At 44.5% G+C, this 20,269-nt stretch overlaps 1 protein-coding gene across 1 annotated transcript in view; it reads right to left on the bottom strand.

Annotated features, from left to right (window-relative positions):
• The window catches only part of GRK5 (G protein-coupled receptor kinase 5), a 156,675-nt gene extending 139,683 nt beyond the window's left edge, over positions 1–16,992 (bottom strand). Inside the window, exon 1 of the mRNA XM_039709375.1 lies at positions 16,718–16,992. Within this exon, the coding sequence (XP_039565309.1) occupies positions 16,718–16,769 (52 nt within the window). The 5' untranslated portion in view covers positions 16,770–16,992. The remainder of the gene's footprint in view (positions 1–16,717) is intronic.
• Between the last annotated feature and the right edge of the window lie 3,277 nt (positions 16,993–20,269).

Genomic DNA, 20,269 nt, shown 5'->3' with positions numbered 1-20,269 from the left:
GGCTGCATCCTCTTCCCTTGTGCTTGCCAGTACTGAGCAGCACTAAAGGGTTCTGCATCTGGAGTGCTACTATCACCAGAGGTAAACAATGAATATTTTTGAAGTTCATAAGGAGGGCAGGAAACACTAATGGTCACTTCTGTAAAATTACTGAGCTGTCGACACAGCCTCTAGCAGCCAGCTTTGTGAGGAAAGGTTAAGTGCCTACAGAAGGCTTCCCATACCTACATGCTTTTAACTGTTGCTGAATTTAATATATGTGAGCTTACTGTAAGCTTATAAACTTTGCTGGAGTAATGCTATCACCCTTAAGGTATGTGCATATTCCCTTTCACATGTCACCACATGAGCTGCCCAACACTGAGAAAGCAAACCAGGATTTTCAATAGCTTTCAGAAAACTTCCAAGAATTTCATTAAGCCATTCCTATAAAGAAAAATTACAAATTTTGGTGGTCAAATACAGATACTAAAAAAAATGTGAGGTGTGCTTGGTTTCAGTGTCTCAGGAAGAACATGATATGCAGTTATCTCAAAAAAATGTCATGAAGAAGCAGAAAGAATTCACCTGGTTTAACTTGAGAACACAAACGTGGACATAGTCCTGAGGTTTTCAATCAGCCAAAGTCTACAGTGACTTCAAAGGGAAAGTTCCCAGGGTGTCAGCTACAGGAATGTTCCTTGATCTGCTCAGACATCAGAGTGGCATTACTCATGACTCCCCTATAAGATAATTAATGATGACGTGTATTTTTTAAAATTTGCTTACACGGCACAGCTAATGAAAGGCTGAAAAACTAGTCCTAACAATTAAATAGGGGATCATTCCTGAATAATTAGTGCAAGTTCCTGTAGAATACATTGATCCACATATTACAAATTACTACAAAACAAACAAAATATGGTGATTTATACACAGAAAATAAAAACCACATGCTGCTCCACAGCAGAGGGAGACGTCATTGCATACTCTGTTTTCCATGTAACAGAGACACCTGCATTAATATTCCTTTATTAGATCCTTAAGTTCAGCTGCTTTACAGAACACAGGTCGGTTGCAGAAGAGCTTTTGACCATGAAAGATTAAACAGTTGACTCAGATGCACCAAGTTAACTGGTGGTACAGACCATTCTCCTCTTCTCCAGCCTCATCCATCACAACTTAAAAGGCAGGAAAAAAAACCTTCTATGCCAGTGCTGGGACACACAACTGTGAGTGGTGCTTGGTGGCCTGCTCTGCTCCAGTTTCAGTCTCCTGAGTCCTTTTCTCTTTCCAGGTGCAGGATTTACTCACAGTTAGAAAAATTGCTCACTTTCCAACTGATCCCAGACCCCTCTTAAACAGCTGTGAGTCCCTGATATGTCTCCTAGGACTGGAAGTTTCTTGCTGCCAGGGGCTGGATGAGGGGGCCATACCCTGAGCCCTGTCCCCCTTGCCAGGCAGACAGGGAAGGGGCTGAGCCCCAGGGCACTGCACAGCTGGGATGCAGCAGAGGGACAGTAATTCCCACCCCTCAAAAGGACAGCTACAGCATCCTCTAAGGGAGCTGCACTTTACCCAAAAAGTACTGTTATTTCTTCATGAAAAGCATGTACAGCGAGGGAACAGGCAGAGGTAGATAGGCACAGACAGGAACATGTACAAATGAGTGTTCAGCACCACAGGTCACGTCCCATCACTTCTCACCACGTTGTAGTGGGTGGTATGTGGGGTACCCTGGCCAGAAAAGGAGCTGCTTGTCAAATAACACTCCTCCACTGCTAAAAACAAGGTGGAGTCAGAGCACAAATTACACCCAGGCCTGTGCCAGTAGTTACAGATCGACATGAAAGCCTAAGCATTTGATCATGTTTTAAATATCCAGATAGCAGTCTGGTCAACTGGACTGATTCTTCCTACAGGCAGGTTGCTGTATGGAGATTAATTACTGGATTCTTTCTTTTAGTCTAAAAGTTCAGGACCCTGCAAGAATGGTAAAAGCAGTGAATCACAAGGGTGAGGAGAAAATTTAATAACCCTACAGAATTCACAGAGTTCAGTAAATTTTATTTGTGATCTTTGTGCTTACTCCATTGATATAAAGTGATTATTAATATTCCTGCATAAGCAGTAAGCTGAGCCTTTGCCTTATTTCTCAGAAGTTAAAGGAACTGGCACCAAATATGCTTTCTTGTGCTTTCTAGCTTAGAAGAAAAAAAAAATACACTCATGGCCAGTGGGTTCAATGGAAAATGATGGTGACTTTGCCATGTTCCATTAAAAAAGAAATAATATCATTTAGCTTGGATTGGGCCTTTGCCTCCTGCCCAAATTTTGAGGCTTCCTTCTTTTGAAAGGAAACAAATATACACCTCATGTAGAAGATCAAGACAATAGCATAAGACAGGAGCTGTTGGAAAGATCAACACAAAGGTGTGTCAAGCTAAAGAAAGCTTCTCTCTCATACTGAAAAGAATGCATAAAAATTACAAGACCTGAGAAAGAGAAGGAGGAAGAGATTCTCTTTCCCTCAAATCAAACGTGAACTATGGCATTAAAAATAAGCTTTAAACACAATCAGAAATGGAGGGGATTAAGTGCCTCACACCAAGGAGTACTTTCTAGGCTGCTAAATCCTGAAATAGGTAGGTAGAAAAGTAGGCACACGTCAGTTGTGGCTCCTTTTGTATTGTCATTACTGTCTGCAGCAAGTGTATCAAGCAGGATTTGTGGTGTGGGTGATGGCTTAAGAGGGAAGAGATTAATATTTTATACAGCTGAAGTATCATGAAGCTGCTCCAAAGCATGGACACAGCACGCAAACAAAAATGCAACTGTGGCCACTGTCAGAATCTATTCAAAAATCTATTTAAGAGCTGAATTTGTACCCACTGAGTAGTGTCAGGGAATGCAGTGGCATTATTCTCAGACTAAGACAAAGAGTGTAAGATTCTAGTTGTAAAATTAATAGCTGTGTTTACAAGGTCTTTAAGATGCTGCCTATTTTTACTCAGTGAATCATTGCCCTTCTTTACAAAGTATATTTCATTAATCTTAGCAATGCACTCAAATCTCAGTGGAGTTGCTCTGCTTACATACCAAATCTGACGTTCTAAGTCTAAACTATTTGTCACAGTATTCAACTTTAATAAAATCTGTATTTATTGGAAGATACCATTTCCTCACATTATCTTAAATCAAAACAACTGATTCCTGTCAAGCTAGTTCTCTCCCTCTTCCCCCTCCCTAGAGGAAAACAGTAAGATTTATAAAAAGAAAAATTCACTCCTGGGCAAAACTTTGCAGTCCTAAAACTTAGCTTCATCCTCCAGCTGAACATAATCTACTAAGATCAAATGAAACTCCATCTCTAATGAGGTATTAGAGGAGTTAATACATCACTTGTTTGTGATTTTTAAGCACAGTCATTGTGATTTGCAATCAGTCCAGATGAAAAGATAACAGAAATAGTGCATATCTATGTTACCAAAGCACCTGCAAATCTCATCACCTTTTTAATGAAACAAGCAAAACCTTCTTAAAAAACAGTCTTCCCACAATTATCTGCTGGAATTAGGCATCAGACCCTCTAACTACTTACACAAAATGCGATTTTTTTTATACAAGAAGGCAAGAGCCAGGAATGTGAAGAATTTCACTGATGACAAGTGCTCAAATTGCCTCTGTCAACAAATTGTTCACCTTATGGGACTATTCACATCTGAAACTTATTACCTGCTTCAGTGTTCATAAAATGGCATCTTCAGCTGGCACCTGCATTGGCAGGTTCACACAGGCAGCATTTCTACATTCCCCCTTTAAGGTGTGATGCTGCATCCCAGGATCTGAGCGATAACGGCGAGCACAGAGATGAACAAAGGGCAGAGGTCAAAGCTTTGCCGCCTGCCCTCTCTGGTATCTGGCCCTAGAAACATGCCAGACCTCTCACATTTACCTCTTCCCTGCACAGAATGCACATTTTAACCGAGTTTAATATCCAGTAGTTAATTCCCTCTTTTAATTTCTTCTCCACTCATTGTACCTAAAAGCTGAATTTTTATTTTTTTTTTTTTATCCCTAAGTATTTTTTAAAATTTAGGCCAGGGACTCTGAACAAAAGCATGCTCTGTCCTCACCTTGTAAAATATTTCTGGGCTTCTAAGCGAGCTTCATGCCTTCACACAGCTGGTAAACGTTTGCTTTAAAATATATTCCAACCATCCCTTTGAAAAAGATTTGCAACATATAGACTTGAGCTTCATCTTGGAAGCATCATTTACACAGCACACATACAAGTTTTTAAAAGCTGCCTTCTACTTATTTCACTCTATGCAATTACCAGTTTTCTTACATCAACCACCACACGAAGGTCTTGGAGAGGTCACTCAATAAATAATAAATTTCCCTATCTGCTTTCGAGCCAGAGTTTACTTCCTTCACTTGCCTGCACGAACAATCCCAGTGTCGTGGTATTATTCAAGCCGTAAGCTGCTAATAAGCAAGGATAAATTATTAGCAGCCTGAAATGCTGGCAAGGTTAAACATTAACTTGTTGTGCAGTCTGATTACAGCGTTACTTTTAGGCAAGCTCTGTGCAGTGCAGGCTCCTACCTGTGCCACCTCCACAGCCCTCCGTGGCCTCTGGTATTTATGATACACAGAAAAGAGAGATGTGTTCCCCAGGAGAGCTGGAGGCAAACAGCCTCCCAAAAAAGGAAGAGAAAACAATATGCTGAATCCATCAAAGATTGTTACTTCATAGACTTTTCACAGCCAAATAAACATTCTGCAGCTGGAGGTCTGCATGAGCCAGAATAACAAATGTCCTGAGACCTGCTAGAGATTTTGGATTAGGCTGTCTGATGGAAGAGGTTGATCCTGTGCATGCATGCATGGACAGAGGCAAGTATTTAGTGTACAGGTCCTAAAGATTAATTACCTGAAAACACCTTTCTATTTTTTTTCTTTTTTTTTTTTTTTTGTACCATGATTGGCAGGGTTTGGGGATGGGGTTTCATTTTTCAGTGTTCTGTACCTAGTGGCCCACTGGAAGGTATCACACTCCTCTGGGGCATTAGGGGAGACCCCTGACCTTACAACAGCCTCAGAGATTTGATGGGTACATTTCACAGTGCCCATTTTAAGAGTGCTCACCTGGGACCTTGTCCCTCAGCCCTTGGTGCAACCCTCATTTCTTTGCCAATCTTCAGTTGTCTCAGGAATGGCTCCTTCAAACACTGCCATCAGCTGGCAAATTCCTACATTTCTCATTCCCTTTTCCTCCCCACCTCTGGAAGAAGTCGTCTGCACTCACAGCTGCCTGGGCAGGTGGATTTTGACACTTTTGAACAGTGATTTTCTTGGCAGTGCCCTTCCCCAACAGTTCTTAAGAAACTGAACTGTTTCTGGAGAGAGGACCCTGCTGTGAGTCCGTAACAGTTGACAAGATGGAAAATCAGGGATAAGAATTTGACAGTGGAGCAGGGCTGCTCACAGGGTGCCACAGAGATCTGCATCAGGATTTGGACTATTCAGTGTATTTATAAGTGTCTGGAAAAGAGATAAATAACAAGATGGCACCTGCTGCCAAGATGAATTTCTTCAGGACAGTTGTAACAAAAACAGCCTGCGAAGAGTTGCAGGAGCATTTTTCAGTACTAAATCACTTAAAAATTAGGAGGGAAAAAAGGCTATATTCTGTGTCAGCACAATATTGCTCATGAAAGAAAACAACTCTTGCTATATCCACCAAACAATGGGCTCCAAATTAAACATTGCAGCTCAGGAGACAAATTTCTGAGGTCACCATCAATAGGCCTAGTAATGAATACTTGTGGCAGTGGGGAAAAAACACAAACAAACATCAAGTTAAAATGGTGACAAGAAGAAAGTGCAAGTGGCCAGCACCACTGTGCCACTGCCCACAGTGCACACCAGTGCCAGGTAGTTTTGGTCACCCTATTCAAAAAAAGGACACAGAATTAGAAGATGCAGAGGGACAGAGATGACAGACTTGGAGCTTTCAGCCTGGAGATACACTGTTTATTAGAGGACATGATAAAAGGCTATAAAATCATGGATGGTCTAATATAAATCACAGAAGCAATGAAATCAACATGTTAAAAAAAAAAAAGTAAAAACCAAACCAACACAGCAAAACCCCAGAAATATTTGATTGATTTGTGGATAATTCCCTTTCTTCCCCCTCCAAGACACTTCCACGTCTTCACAATGACTGCTTTCTGAGGCTGCCAAAACATAAGTCATACATTGACCAAGTCCCTCACGAAGGACACATGTGGGGAAGCTTGCATGCTTTTCATACATGATGGAACTCATCACCACAGAAAGCTGCTCAGGCCAAAAGCAGAAATGTGATCCAAAAAAATGGATTAAACAAATTCACAAAGGATAGATCTCTCTGTTAAGTCCCACAGGGTCTCTTCTGCTCAGTAAGGCCCTCGAATGGGAGGCTGAAAAAAATCAGCCTGAGGGAGGGATTGTGACATCCCAACTTTTCCACAGGCACCTGCTGGTATTCTGTGTCCATCAGTGGCATGTGGTCTCTTCTGCTCAGTAAGGCCCTCGAATGGGAGGCTGAAAAAAATCAGCCTGAGGAGGGATTGTGACATCCCAACCTTTCCACAGGCACCTGCTGCTATTATGCGTCCATCAGTAGCATGTAACAAGCAGGAGAGTTCCTTCAAATGCTTTTCTGTTCTGTCACCAGCTCTGCAAACCAGAGTGCTAAAGTTTTGTGGGTTTTTTTCATTCCTGAACCATTAAAGTTTTGTGGGTTTTTTTCATTCCTGAACCATTCCTTGTCTCTCACCCAGCAAAGAGTGAAAGGAGATGCACACAAAACACACAAAGCTTCCAGGACAGGTGTAAGGTAACCCTGAGAGAACCTTACATCATGTGTAAATCACCTGGACAGCTCTTCCCAAAACTCTGCTGCTGCTGAAATAAACAGAACACAAACTTTCCCAGATGCATGCTTCATGAGGAATTCTCACTCAACGTATGATTTATAATTTGGCATCCTCAGAGAACACAAAACCATGATGCAAAGATGGAATGTAGATGTGGAATTGCTAAGGAGTGAGATAGAAAGATTAGTCCAAACTCCTGTATTTGTAAGCCTTTTCATAGCTTCCAAATGTTGCACTGGGCAACTATCCTTCCTCTCATAGTAAGATTAAGGATGAGTGTCTAGATTCCCTTAATTTTCCATAACTGATAGCCAAGTAAAATCTCCTCTGCATGGTGAGCAGTTGCATTTTTGTGCAACAAAAGAGGAAAAGTAGCTGGTTCCAATGATTTCTGCAGGAGAAAGGTTTGCTGTGCAAGTAGCAAGATCACCCCTACAAAAAGCAACCCTACTGATTTTCAGTTCTTTTCACTAAAACCTCTCCTCCTTCATAGAGACCCAGAGCACTGGCAAAATAAAGAAACCACATCTATAACAACCAAAACTGAAGAAGATGGAAGAGAGGCCATTGGCTGAAAAAGATTACCAATATAACCTTCATCCCTAGGAAGAAAGAAGACCCAACCTAAGAGGGAAGAGGAAGATGAAATCAGCAGAAAGCTAAGGACAAGAATTAAACAACACCAGTATGAATGACACTATGTATCTACACATATCTATATCTTCCACAGAGATTCTGGCAACCTTGGCTAAATGATGATTTAGCCTGGCATCCATTCTTTCCAACTCATCAGCTTGTTAAAGGTGTCAGTTCGCTTGCACTGCCTGCAGGAATATTTTGACGGAAGTGTCACGGAGGATGCACTGGTGCTGTTTTCACTTGGCATCATTGACATCTCCCCTTTGTTTCTGAATCTCCTCTTCTTCCAGCTGCATTTCTCTCCTTTTTTAATCTTTTTTTCTCCCCGCGAGAGATCTTCCATCAGTGCCTTCTGCAGATGCTGCTAAGTGAACACCACTGTAATGTTACAGAATTTCTCCATTCTCCTGGCAGGCAGGCCCTTTCCTGGGACACACAAGATAAAACTGAGGGAGAACTCCGAGGCAGGCAGAGTCTAAAGCTTTCATTGTAAATAAAGACTTCCTATAGAGCCATGAAGGTCTCTCCTAACACATGCATGGAGAGGAAAAAAAGAACAGTTTCAGTAATTTTAGACAGGAGCCTTGTCACACAGACTAAACACTCACCAAAGAGCAACCAAGGATAATGGGAGTGTGTAAATACATAAAGCCTTACATGTGGCCAGGAAACTGACATTTAATCCAAACTAATTAAATGTGTTTTAAACAGTACATCAAAGACTTCTCAAATTCAAAGGTGGTGTCAGAAACAGAAGACCAGGAAAATAAACTAGACAGAGAAGTGGGAAGAACAAAATACGGGAATTTTGGTCTAGAAAAGTTTAGACTACTGCAATAGGGAGAGGAAATAAAATCATCCAAATTTATTCGCTGGGAGAATGATGCTAGGAAAAAGGGATGGGTTCAGGAGCACTGGGAACCAGCAAACAGCACCTAAAAAGTCATCCCTCTCCACACCCACACAACGTAAGGATTGGCCCTTTGAGTAGTGAAGCAAAAGAGGTATTGTATGAAAAATACGGTAACTTCTAGAACTTGCAACACAACCTCAGCCTACCAGGAAAAGCCAGGCTCATAGTGAAATCATGCATTCAATGGGACCCAAGAGAATACTCAACCAAGGCAAAAAATAGCTGCTCCAGCTTATTCACCGCCTCTCCGGCATCCTGGGGACAACAGGGAGCTCCACCAGCACCCTCAGTGGGAGAAACTGCTCAGAAATACCCTGATGGAATACCCTGGGGGTCCTGCCCCTTCCCCAGGGCCTGTCCCCACCACAGAAGCTGGTTTTGAGGTGGGGCAGGCTGAGGAGCAGGTTCAGCCTCCCTGCCTGGCCAAGGAACCCACCGCCAGGAGGGAACCGCAACGCTGAATGCACAAAAGCTGAGCTGGGCCATCCAAGCTGACAGGCTGGAGGAAGCAAAGAACAAATCCTGCTCGACTTGGCAAGACTGTAACTGGTGAGGAACAGAAAGTACCTGGGAAAATGAAAACTGTACAGAAGGGATTGCGTGAGTAAAGGAGATGGGAGTAAGAGAAAAAAAATAACCAAGATTTCTTGGGCTCATTAAAAAAAAAATCTAGAGAGACAGACCCATAAATGGAGTCATTTTTACACCAAAATGTTTCATACCTTAAAAAGTACATGGCAGACCAGGGACAAGATGACGTAGGAAGCCTTTCCCAGTGGCTTCCAGTAGTTTCCCCTTAGCTCTATCCATGTGGTTTTACTGCCTGGAACAGCTCTGCTGCAGTGAGAGCTGGCTGATCCCTGAGCACAAACAAGCTGCATTTCCAGCCAGCAAGCAGAGCCCATGAAGTCCATGGGACTACTCATGCATAGCAAACACATCCCTAGGTGCTGGAAATGATGGATATAGACATTTTTCAGCCTTGGCTGTACCACCAAAACCTTCTCTGTGAATAACTGTTCTCATCCTGGAACACAGACAACCTTCACTATTTGCATTATTTGTTCCCAGGTCTCAATTGAGGCTTGAGTACCTGTGTGTAATTCTGCTCCTTTCAGCCTGCCCTTCTTCCCTGAATAACTGCTTTTGACAGTTTTTTAACTATATCTGAAAGGACATTATATGAGCTAGAAGCAGCTGAGTCAGTGGAACAGCCTCATCCATCTTCCTCCTCACCTGTGTTTTGTTCCATCCTTTCATTTTTAACAGGCAACTTGGTGCATTTTTTTTTTAATTAAGTAAAATACCCATCATCTTTGCAATATTTTCTTTAGATTGTTTACTTTAATTTTGGTTTCCCTACTTAATCTTTTTCACAAAGCCATACTCATTTCTAAATCTTCCAAGGAAAATAATTACAAAGATAATCCAGCTGAGTGTAATCAAACTGCAGGGTTCTTTATTTTCCTGGCCTTTTAATTTAATATCACATCCTGTGGTCTTAAAGAAATATTAGGATTATATCATCTTGTTATTGTTTAGATTACATGCCAGTAAAAACAGGGGGTAACCAATTATTTTCTTCCCCACTGCCACACAGAAAACTCACACAGCACACAGAATATTTTCAAAATAAAGATGCAGGGGAAGATCTCAGATGAGCATGAGTTCGATCCCTAACTCCCAATTTTCTGTCCTGTGTTTGTTTGGTAGGATTTTTACATAAGCACAGTAACTGCTTTGATAAAACAGTCTGCTTTTATAGTTTTTCAGTGCAATATGGATTCTGATGTGATATTGTACCTTTCCCTGGATCAATATAAACCAGAAGTCATCCACGGAGTAACACTGGCAGGAAACCAGTGTGGGAGAAGAATCAGCTGAACAACAGAACCACAACTGGTGTCTCTACCCATGCAGGAGGACCTGCCCCATCCCAGCAGCCAGTTTTGAGGTTTGTGGGGTCAGAACACATCTGCAGCAAGTCTGACTACACAGCTGGGGCTTCAGACCCTTCCTGCAAACATCAAAGTCCTCAGCACACAGGTCTTCACCCTCTGAGCTGGGAAGAGATCACTGGCAGCTCTCAGCTAGCACAGCAGTACCTGGAAAGGGAGCTCATCTTCCAAGACATCAGCCAGGATGCAATTGTGGGCTCTTTGTTGTGGATTTTTTCCAGGAGTAACACATTGTGCTGTCCACAGGTATAAAGGGAAAAGGAAGCAATATCAGCCACCAAGCAGGTGTAACATACCCACAGGGCCTAAAGCAGCAAAGTCAGAGCTGCTGAATTCCTCTTTAAGCATTTTCTCCTTCAAAATGGGGCAGCAAATGCCAACCCAACTCACTGGGGACAAAGGCATGGACAGGTAGGGCTCTACTTGGGGCATGACTGTGTTCAGAACTTCCATATTCTGCAGCTGTTTATCACAAAGACACGTGGGCTGGTTTGGTCCATGTGCTGCTGCTCTGGCAAGACTCATCAAAGCATCACTAAAACCATCTCTTCTGGGTGTTTTTGACTAAGTTCTCAGAGTATGCTTAACTAATACAAAAAAAAAGAGTCACAAAGTTATGTCAATGTCTTGTATAAGTACTGAAAATTCTTTTCTGAGTGGATAATTTCAGCAACACTAAGTTAAAACCTTCTCAGAAAAAGAACATCCTGATAACAGAGACAGGCAGTCTCTTCTTAGATTTATTATTTTGCACTTGAGGAAAGCAATCCCATGAGATTAATGGAGCAGATGTAAGTAGTTCTACTCAAACCTCCACAGTTAACATTTGTACTAAAAGTTTTACTGCATAATAGGTTCTCTGTGTTAATAACCTGGCTCACTACTAAATATTTTTTAAATGCCTACAAACCCAACAAGACTGATAGCAATCAGGTCATAACATTTCCACACAACAACACAGGAAAGAGCATGCTCCTCTCTCCAGGGAAAATGTTTGGATGGAAGAGCTCTTGATTTCTCCAGCATTGCCACATCCCCAGTCCTGCAGACTGAAGAACGCCTGAGTGTCCACCAAGGGCACAGCTAAAGCTCTACCTTGCTCTGCATCAGCTCTGCTATCAAAAATGTTTAAAAAAAACAACATAGGAAACCTATTTCAAGCCAGTTCTACATGTACATACATTTGCCCTAAGCCCCGTGTGGTTACAGAAATATTTGCCCTCTCTAAAAAGAAATTTTGAAGTGATTCAGACTTGCACATTCTTTCCAGAAAGGCCTGAAAAATCCTTTTCTGTATTTCCTTGATTAAAATATAATGAGATGGTCTTGACTCTTCTGGTTACTTTTTCTTTTTTCCCCAGAAAGACCTGGTTCCAGGAAACTATTTTTTTAAACTACTGCTTGAAAGCACCCTGTTTCATCTGAAGCAATGGCTGACTCCATTCTTGAAATACTTTTTTTTGAAAGCTATTACTAAGTGGTGAGCTTCTCTTGAACTCTGAAAAGAAAACTAAACTAAGACACCACATGGAAGCTTCCTCTGCTTACAATGTTTGTCCTACAAGGCATTTTGGGTTTACTTCAAGGGATGGAGGACAGGACCTTAGATTCTGCTTTCAGTGCACTGGTTAATGAAGTTGCAATAACCATATTCTCCATAGAGTTTTGGCTGCCACTACAGCCACCTTCTTTCCTTCAAAATATGCTTTTCATTGTTCTCCTGCCCTTTTTCCAACTGCTCCACAGCCAAGTTCTTGGAAAGCAACCACGTTTCATGTTTAGGATTTATTGCTAGTCTTCTGCCAGTACGGACACACACAAATCTCTCCTGTGATCATCCTGAAAAAGCAAGCTAAAAATACAGCAATTTATGAACATTTTGCATGTTATATGGCATCAGTGTGCACACATCAAAAAACTCTGAGCATATAAAAGGTCACCCTTTCTGTCTAGGCCAATAGGAGGCTCTGCTTGGGCGCCATAAATAAGCTTATTTTAGAATTCCAGCCTACCTAAAAAGGGAAAAAAGCATTTGCATTGTGTTTCAGTGGTTGAAGATTTTTTTTTTCCTTTTACGTGGTAAATTTTGCGCTTTAGAAACTCTAAATAGGTTTGACAAAAAACACAGTTCATCTTCCAAAGTGGCTGCTTTAAAACTAATGACTAAATTAGACATCAGAGTTACCATTAGAACTTCAAAGTGGTGAGAATTTATCTGTTTGTACAAATTTTTTAAGGATTGTGCAATTTCAGAGTCAAGTTGTATTTCTGTTTTGAAATGTGTTTTGTGTTGTCTGAGGAATCTGATGCCCACAGAAGCAGCAGGAAACATCAGGGAAGGCTGATCTTATGGAAGAACAGTTCATGAGGAAAAGCATTCAGGTAATCACCATGCCTTGGTCATGCTTTTCAGACCATATTGTCTATTTTTCACACAAACACTGTAGTTTAATTATCATCCTCTTTGAAAGACTGGTCTTTTATCAGCCTATTGCTTTTGACAGGCAAGGGCAGATTCTAGACTTTGTGGATGCAACTGAAATTCTGGATTAGGATTGTTGAAGTTCCTCTGAGACCTTGGGAGACTCAGTCCTTGGTCTCTCCTGGCTCCTTGTTTCTGGTGATGGCCTCTCAAGCAAGCACACGTTTGGAAGGTGACCTGGGCCTCCCTGCCCAGCCTGGCTGCTGGCAGCTGGTGGATCTCCAGTGCTCATGGCTGCCTGGTTCTGTGCCTCACCCACCAGGCTGAGACTCAGAACACGAAGGCTGATGAGAAGAAAGGCCATGAAATGGCTTTAGACTGCCAGAGGGCAGGGCTGGATGGGATATTGGGAAGGAATTGTTCCCTGGGAGGGTGGGCAGGCCCTGGCACAGGGTGCCCAGAGCAGCTGTGGATCCCAATCCCTGGCAGTGCCCAAGGCCAGGCTGGACAGGGCTGGGAGCAGCCTGGGACAGTGAAGGTGTCCCTGCCATGGCAGGGGTGGCACTGGATGATCTTTAAGGTCCCTTCCAACCCAACCATTCTATGATGCAATGAAGATCCAGATAAATGTTTTACCACCTCATAATCTGGGGTTCTTACTCAACCCAAAATGACTGCAATTGTTATTGTTTTGATTTTCTTTTTATGACTCTCATCTTTCTTGCCTTCCCTTCCTAGGTTATTCTTCTCCCCAGGCAATTCTAGATAGTTCCCAAATACCTATTTGGTTCCTATAATTAAACCAGATGTATTTTCTGTTCTGTCTGAAAAGGGATTAGCGATTTGTGAAATGGGACTTTGCATTCAAGAAATGAGAAATTACAGTTGAGGAAAAAGCATAAATTTACTCCTAATAAATAATGAATGGACTTTCAAATGCAGTAAATCTCCATTCTTACATGTTCAAACTGACAGACTTCTGAGTATAACAAGTGACTTATGTGTAATTTTGTGTCAAAACCCTCATATTCTGCAAAAATATTAAAATTTCCTGAAATTTATTCTCTGCTCAAAATCATTCACTGAGATGCATTTTTGTATGTGAACCACATTTACTCTTTTTGTTGCTCTAATAAGATTACTCATGTATCACATGGCATCAGTTAATTCTGGGTGTGCTTCTCATTGTGATGATCAGGATTTAAGTGCAAGTATTTGTGTAGCAGTTATAGAACTTGCCCCCTGGTATTTCAGCTAAAAAGCTTACTTTACATCAGGGGTGAAGGAATTTAGACAAGAGACTACAGGGGAAAAAAAAAAAAAAAAAAAAAAAAAAAAGCTACCAAGGCCAGAGCAAAAGAGTTGCAAAATTTAAACCAATATTTGCTATAAAACATTTGTGGTGGCCACTCAGCCCTACCTCTGACTCCCTCAAATGTCCTCACTGCTGGATTTCCCACTGCAGCTCTACCTAAACCCCTCCTGGACATTCCCTTTGCTGTTGAGAGTAGGTTTGTGTTCCCCTTGCAATTCTGACAAAACTTCGGCCTTTACTAACATTTGCAGAGTGGTTCCATCATTTTTCTTCTCCTAACATCAAGGACCACATTGCAGGCACCAACCAGCATGTGCTTGAGCCAATACAGCTTTTGATTTTGACTTCACAAGTGGAAACACACAGGCATGTACTTGGCTTTGGCTACACATTCACCCAGCTAAATATGTTGATGGAGTCTGCAGAACCTGGAACAAACTTATTTTTAGATACCATAATCTTCAATGCATTAACTTGCTTTTACTCTTGGTCTTACATATGTTGTCTGTCTTCTTCATCTGCAATGAAAGCAGCCGACATTACTTGAGCAAATTTTAAAACAACTTTACTCATAGCAGCTTGCAACAATAATCAAAGTGTGGGAACCTATCTCATACAGCAATAATACTTGTGGCTCTGTTATCAGGTACATCATTTGCCTTTGTTCTTCCTTTAAAAAAAATTCATATTCCCTCCAAAAAAAAAAAAAGCTTTAAAATAAATTAGCACCAGGCCTCCAAAAATGTTGTTGGAGGTTCATACGTGGTTTAAAGAACACTTGGAATGTAGTTTGGAGGAAATCTTGATAAATTTCTGCCATTTGGATTATAGCTAACAGCTTCTTTAATGAAACTCTAACACAATAAAGCAACACGACTGTAACCATCTTCCTGAGAATGGCAGAAAAGGACCATAAAACTGAGCGGCACATTTAAAATTACTTGCAAAATATCAGCTCTCTGTAAACAACACACAATAACTGTAATTAATACCAGTCCTTTAAAGTATTCCCAAAGTCTACTGAAATATAAACCGGCATTGTATGACTGGTAGCAACAACTGCATCCTAAACAACTTTAAAAATTAAAACAGAAAATAAAATATCTGCATCAGAAGTCAAAAAGTTGTAATTCACTGATCTGCTGAACACCTTTGCCCTTATTATTTGTAGAGCTTTTTTGGGAGGATCTCAGGACTTTACTCTTTAGCTAAGCCTCAAAAGTTCAACAGCCTGTGAGTTATATAAACACTATTTTACAATTTGAGTTATTTTCCCAGCAAAAGGATCGCTCCAGGGGCGGACTATTTGAATGATGTCTCTTACAAAATGAACGCTGCTTTTTCTCGTAGTTCCACAGCTCCAGAGTGGCCGGAGCTGAAGCCCACCCAAGCGGTGCCCAGCCCCGCTCGCAGGCAGCTCCGGCGCTCCGCGCAGAACAGGCTGCAGGTTGTACCGCACCTAAAAACGCCGGGTCCAGCAAGTGCTTTCAGGGAAGAAACTGACCAAGGGCTTGGAAAAAATGCCTTATTTAAAGCAGCAAGCAAGTAAATAGACACAAACATAAAAATGGGCTGGAGCAGACAGAAGGCGATCGCGCCTTGGCAGCGATGCCGCAGCCCCAGGACGTGTTGCTCGTGCGCGGCGCTCCCGCTCCAGCCGGAGGGATGCTCCCGGGCGGACGGGGCTCCGCGGGGAGCCCCGAGCCCCGCCGTGCCCAGCGCTCCGCAGCCGCGGGAGGATTTCCGCCCGCGCGGGGAGAGGAAACCGCGTCCGCTGCCCACGGGGAGAAAGCGAACCCCGGGAGCCCGATCCACCGGTGGTTGTCGGGGCTCGGGACGGGGATGCTGCCGGGAGCCCCGCCGAGCCGGCAGCGCAGCGTCCGTGCAGGGCGCCGAGCAGCGGCGGCTCCGCGCCGGCGGCCCCGGCATCGCCCGGAGCATCCCCGCTGCTCCGCGGGGCACAGCCCCGCTCGGAGACCCCCGCGGGCGGGGGCTGTCCCCCAGCCCCTCCGCCCGGCTCCGGCCGGGGACAAACACGCTCTCAACAATGGGCATGTTTGCAGCAACATGATCTCACCTAATAACGCCGAATAAGGCAATGACTGTACGGGGAAGCGATACGATCCTGCCGGTCTCACCACACGGCGCGGAAAGCTATTTGCAGATTTGCTAAGCCCTTTTGAATGAATGCATCTGCAGCTGACCTTTAACAATAGACGCTGAAATAGCACAATCTGTGGGACCAGATTTGAGGGGGGGAGGCGGGAAGGGGGAAGGAAGAGATGGGTGAATATTGTAATCTCGGCAATCTCATTCACTTCCTTTCCCAAACCCCCGCGCACAGGGAAAAACAGCGGTATTTTCCTTTTCGCCGGGGCTCTGTCTCAAACAAGCCGTCTCCAAAGCCGGCACAGCCACATGGCACCCCGACAGCCGCCGCCGGCGGGACCGGCGCGCATCCCCACCGGTGCCCGCCCGCATCCCGCGGGCATCGCTCCGCGGAGGGGCGACTGCGACAAGGATGCTCCAGCCCCCTCTCCCCTCCCGCCGCTCTCTCACCTTCCCTGGCTTTCAGCAAAACGGTGTTGGCAACGATGTTTTCCAGCTCCATTGACGAGCTCGGGCAGCGCAGGCAGCGGCACTGCAGCAGGACGTCACTCCGAGGTGCGGAGTCTCCGGGCGACCACCCGCCTCCTGCCCCTAGCGCGCTGTCCCCCCGCGCATCATCCCCGCCTGCCCGCCCGCTCCCCCGCGCTCCCCGGGCGGAGGCGGCGCTCCCCGCACTGCCGGCTCCGCCGCGCCCCGCTACTCCATCCTCCGCCCCGCCGGCTCCCCCGGTGGTTTCAGGGCTCGGGCGCTCCTGCCTCCCTCCCCGGGGGTGTGGCACCGCGGAGCGGCCCCTCAGCCCCGCGCAGGCGCCGGCCCCGCCGGGCCGGGCACGCCGGGACGTGTAGTCCTGGAGCGGCCCCGCCGCACCTGGCGCCGCGCAGGGTCCGCAGGGAGGGACGGCCACTGTCCGCCTCGGGAAAGGGGAGAGCACGGGCAGGGGCGCGGATAGGGGCCGGCCAGAGCGTCCCGGGCGGTGCGGGTGGGTGTTCGCCGCCGGGGATGCTCGGGGCTCCCGCGGTGCCGGTGCCGCGCTCCATCCCGCGGGGCTCCGCTTGTCCTGCCCGCGGTCCCCAGGGCTCCCCGGCCCGGCTCTTGTGAGTGTCACCCCCCCGCAGGTGCCCACACTCGTGGGAAGGGGTCGCCGACAGCCGGCAGATGTCTTCCGCCCCCCGCCCTTCTCCTCGGGCCGGGGCTTCTCGCCTTCCTCGGGGTCTCAAATGCCCCTACAGAAAAACCCGAGGGAACCCCAGCTCTATCCGCCACACCATTGTTTTCACCCGTGTAAGGAGCTGTGTGAAGCATCAGCCACTTGTGGAAAGTTTGTGGATTTTAAGCGCTAGATTGCAACATAAACTCTCCCCTGTCTACATAGGACAGATGCTCATGTCAGCATGATTCTGATTTTCCTAGCAACGGGGTAGATTGATTCATCAGGTCAAGCAATGAAAGAGGAATAAAAATGACCCATTACTCCCACTGACACTCTTCCTCCATCTATATTTGCATTGATTAAATCCACATGAAGCAAATCAAATTAACATGCACCTTCTTGTAAGTGGAGTATAGACACTACTCTTTTCTTCTTTTTTTTTTTATTGTACCAATTTATTTCTCTCCACAGCCACACAGAAATGGCCTACAATAGCAGAGCTTGCAGACTGCCTAGAGCACATTTTCTGAACATAGGAAATAGATGAGAAATGCATTTAATGAATAATACCTTGTGGGTAAAATTGCTACAATAAATGCCTTTTGTACCTGATTAAGTGTCAAAGGTTTGACCTTTGAAAGTTATTTTGCATAGCAGGTGGCACTGCCATGTACAATCTTCCACAGCCTTTCTCCTGTAGCTTCAGAAAAACATTCAGCTTTCAGAGCCATTCCATGTTGAGGTTCCTTTCTTTGTAATACAAGTTCTATACAGCAGCAGTTGTGTCAGTAAGTACCGGAAGATTTTTCTCTGATTAAATAATTCTTGAGGGAGAAATTGCTTCCTGGAAACCAGAGCCTTAGCACAGAGATGAGGCTCCTAAGGAGCATCTGCCCTGCTTGTTTGAACTCTTCTGTGCAAGCACTGATGTAAACAGACCAGATTATGCTCAGTTCTAAGTGCACTTCACATCCCTGCCCAGCCTCCCACTAATGATCATCATAAGGACAATGCAAACATCACAACAAGGCTGATGGTGGTGGAAGACAGAACTTTTATTACACAGAATGTTTTTAATGCTACAAGCAACTCCTCTTTCCAGAGGACAAATGAAGGCATGTGCCTAAGTGCCCACTTTGTGAAGCACCACTCACTGCAGCAGCAGTGGGATATTGCTGTTTCTGCTGCCTCAGGATGAGACTGATCAGTGGGATTTACCTTCACGGGAGACTCCACAGCAAGCACTGACTGTATTTGGTGAGTTATTTTTATAGAGGTGCCTGAATGAAGAGGGCAGATCTTGAAGAGCTCACGTATGAGTCTCACTGGAAATCAGCACGTGCACCCAACAGCTCTACTGCTCCTCTTATCTCATATCTGTATGTACCTCCAGATACGTGGAGTCACCCACAGTGTTGCCCTGTGGGACAAAAGTATGACTCCAGCACGCTGATGTTGCCCTGCATAGTTTCAAATATTTAATTCTTGAAAGGGCAAACCTATTATCAAAAGAGTTACGACAGATCTGTCTGGAGTTTGGAAATCCCACGGAGCTACCTAGTGTTCATGAGCGGCGCAGCTCCCGCAGGCTCCACGATCCCGGCAGCCGGAGGCACGCTCCTGCAGGAGCAGGGACAGCCAGGCAGCAGCGTGTGTGCTGTGACACAGGGGTTATGCCAGCTCGGCTGCATGGCTGTGTGTTGAAGGGGACCAGAGGCAGCCACACAAATGTGGCTGAGTGCAGGGAGTGGGGAGAGCTGAGCTGTGCTGAGGGTCTGCAGTGATGTGTGTGTCTGACTTACATATCTACACAGAGAGCAGCGATTCTGGCTCCATGCCTATTGGAAGATCAATGGAGAGTGGGTTTTTTTCAATATTCTTATGTTAACTAACAAGCCCCCCTTGTTTCTAATAAATCTGACTCACTGTGGTGCACTAGGACATCGAAGGAGGGGTGTTCACTAGCACTCACTAGCACTACTTTGAAAAGAAAAATCAAGGTGACTAGTCCTCACTGCATCTCTCTTTTCTACTGCATTTTTAAAGCCTGATTAAACCCCTGGTATACAACACAGGCCTGAGATGGATGGCCCCTTTCATGGATGTGGCCCCCATGTGTTTCCACTGCACAGAAAGTCCATCAGTTGGCTTTTGCAAAACCCACTGCAGCATTTGGACTCTTACCTCATGACTGCTTCACTGCTGCCAGTATCTTCATTCTCATGTCACCTGGAACAACTGGTTCACAAAACCAACAAAAAAAATTAAGAAGAGGTAGATTTATTTATGTCCATTTTCTCTGGTGGTGACACAGTCCTTTAATTTCAAGCTATGTGTGCACCTGATTTAATGAAACAGTCTGTGAGTGAGGGAGAAGGAAACAGGAGACCTGTAAATCTGTTCCACTGCTTATCTGACTCTATGCACTCTTGTAAAATGGTGCTGAAATACATGGACTCAAAGACAGGGTGGCAGGGAAGGAATGCAGGGAAGGAAGACAGGTCTTTTTTGCTGGCCTAAATATCTTGATTCAACCCTTTAGGAGAAAAACGAAAATTTAGTCTGAATCATATGCAGAAGCAACCAGTATTGGAAGGAAAAAAATAAAAAAGGAGAGGCTACAGAAAAAAAAATTATATTCTGAAAAATGTGCTTTCTAAGGTGCTTTAAAAACGTGCTTTAAAATTTCCATCTGAAGTCATTCAGAGGCTCCTAAAAACCTAAAAAGTGCTGAACATCAGGGTAAAGCAGGGCTGGCAGCCATCTTTCCTTTATGGGAAAAGCGAGGTTTGTAAATGAAACGCCAACACCGAGCGAGACCCAAATGCATCAGTGTAATAGGAACAGGGAAG

This window comes from Passer montanus, unplaced genomic scaffold (assembly GCF_014805655.1).
Source record: "Passer montanus isolate IOZ18808 unplaced genomic scaffold, ASM1480565v1 scaffold21, whole genome shotgun sequence".
In the NCBI taxonomy this organism is placed as follows: domain Eukaryota; kingdom Metazoa; phylum Chordata; class Aves; order Passeriformes; family Passeridae; genus Passer; species Passer montanus.
Note: the sequence above shows the minus strand (reverse complement) of the source record. Positions and strands in the feature narration are given on the sequence as shown.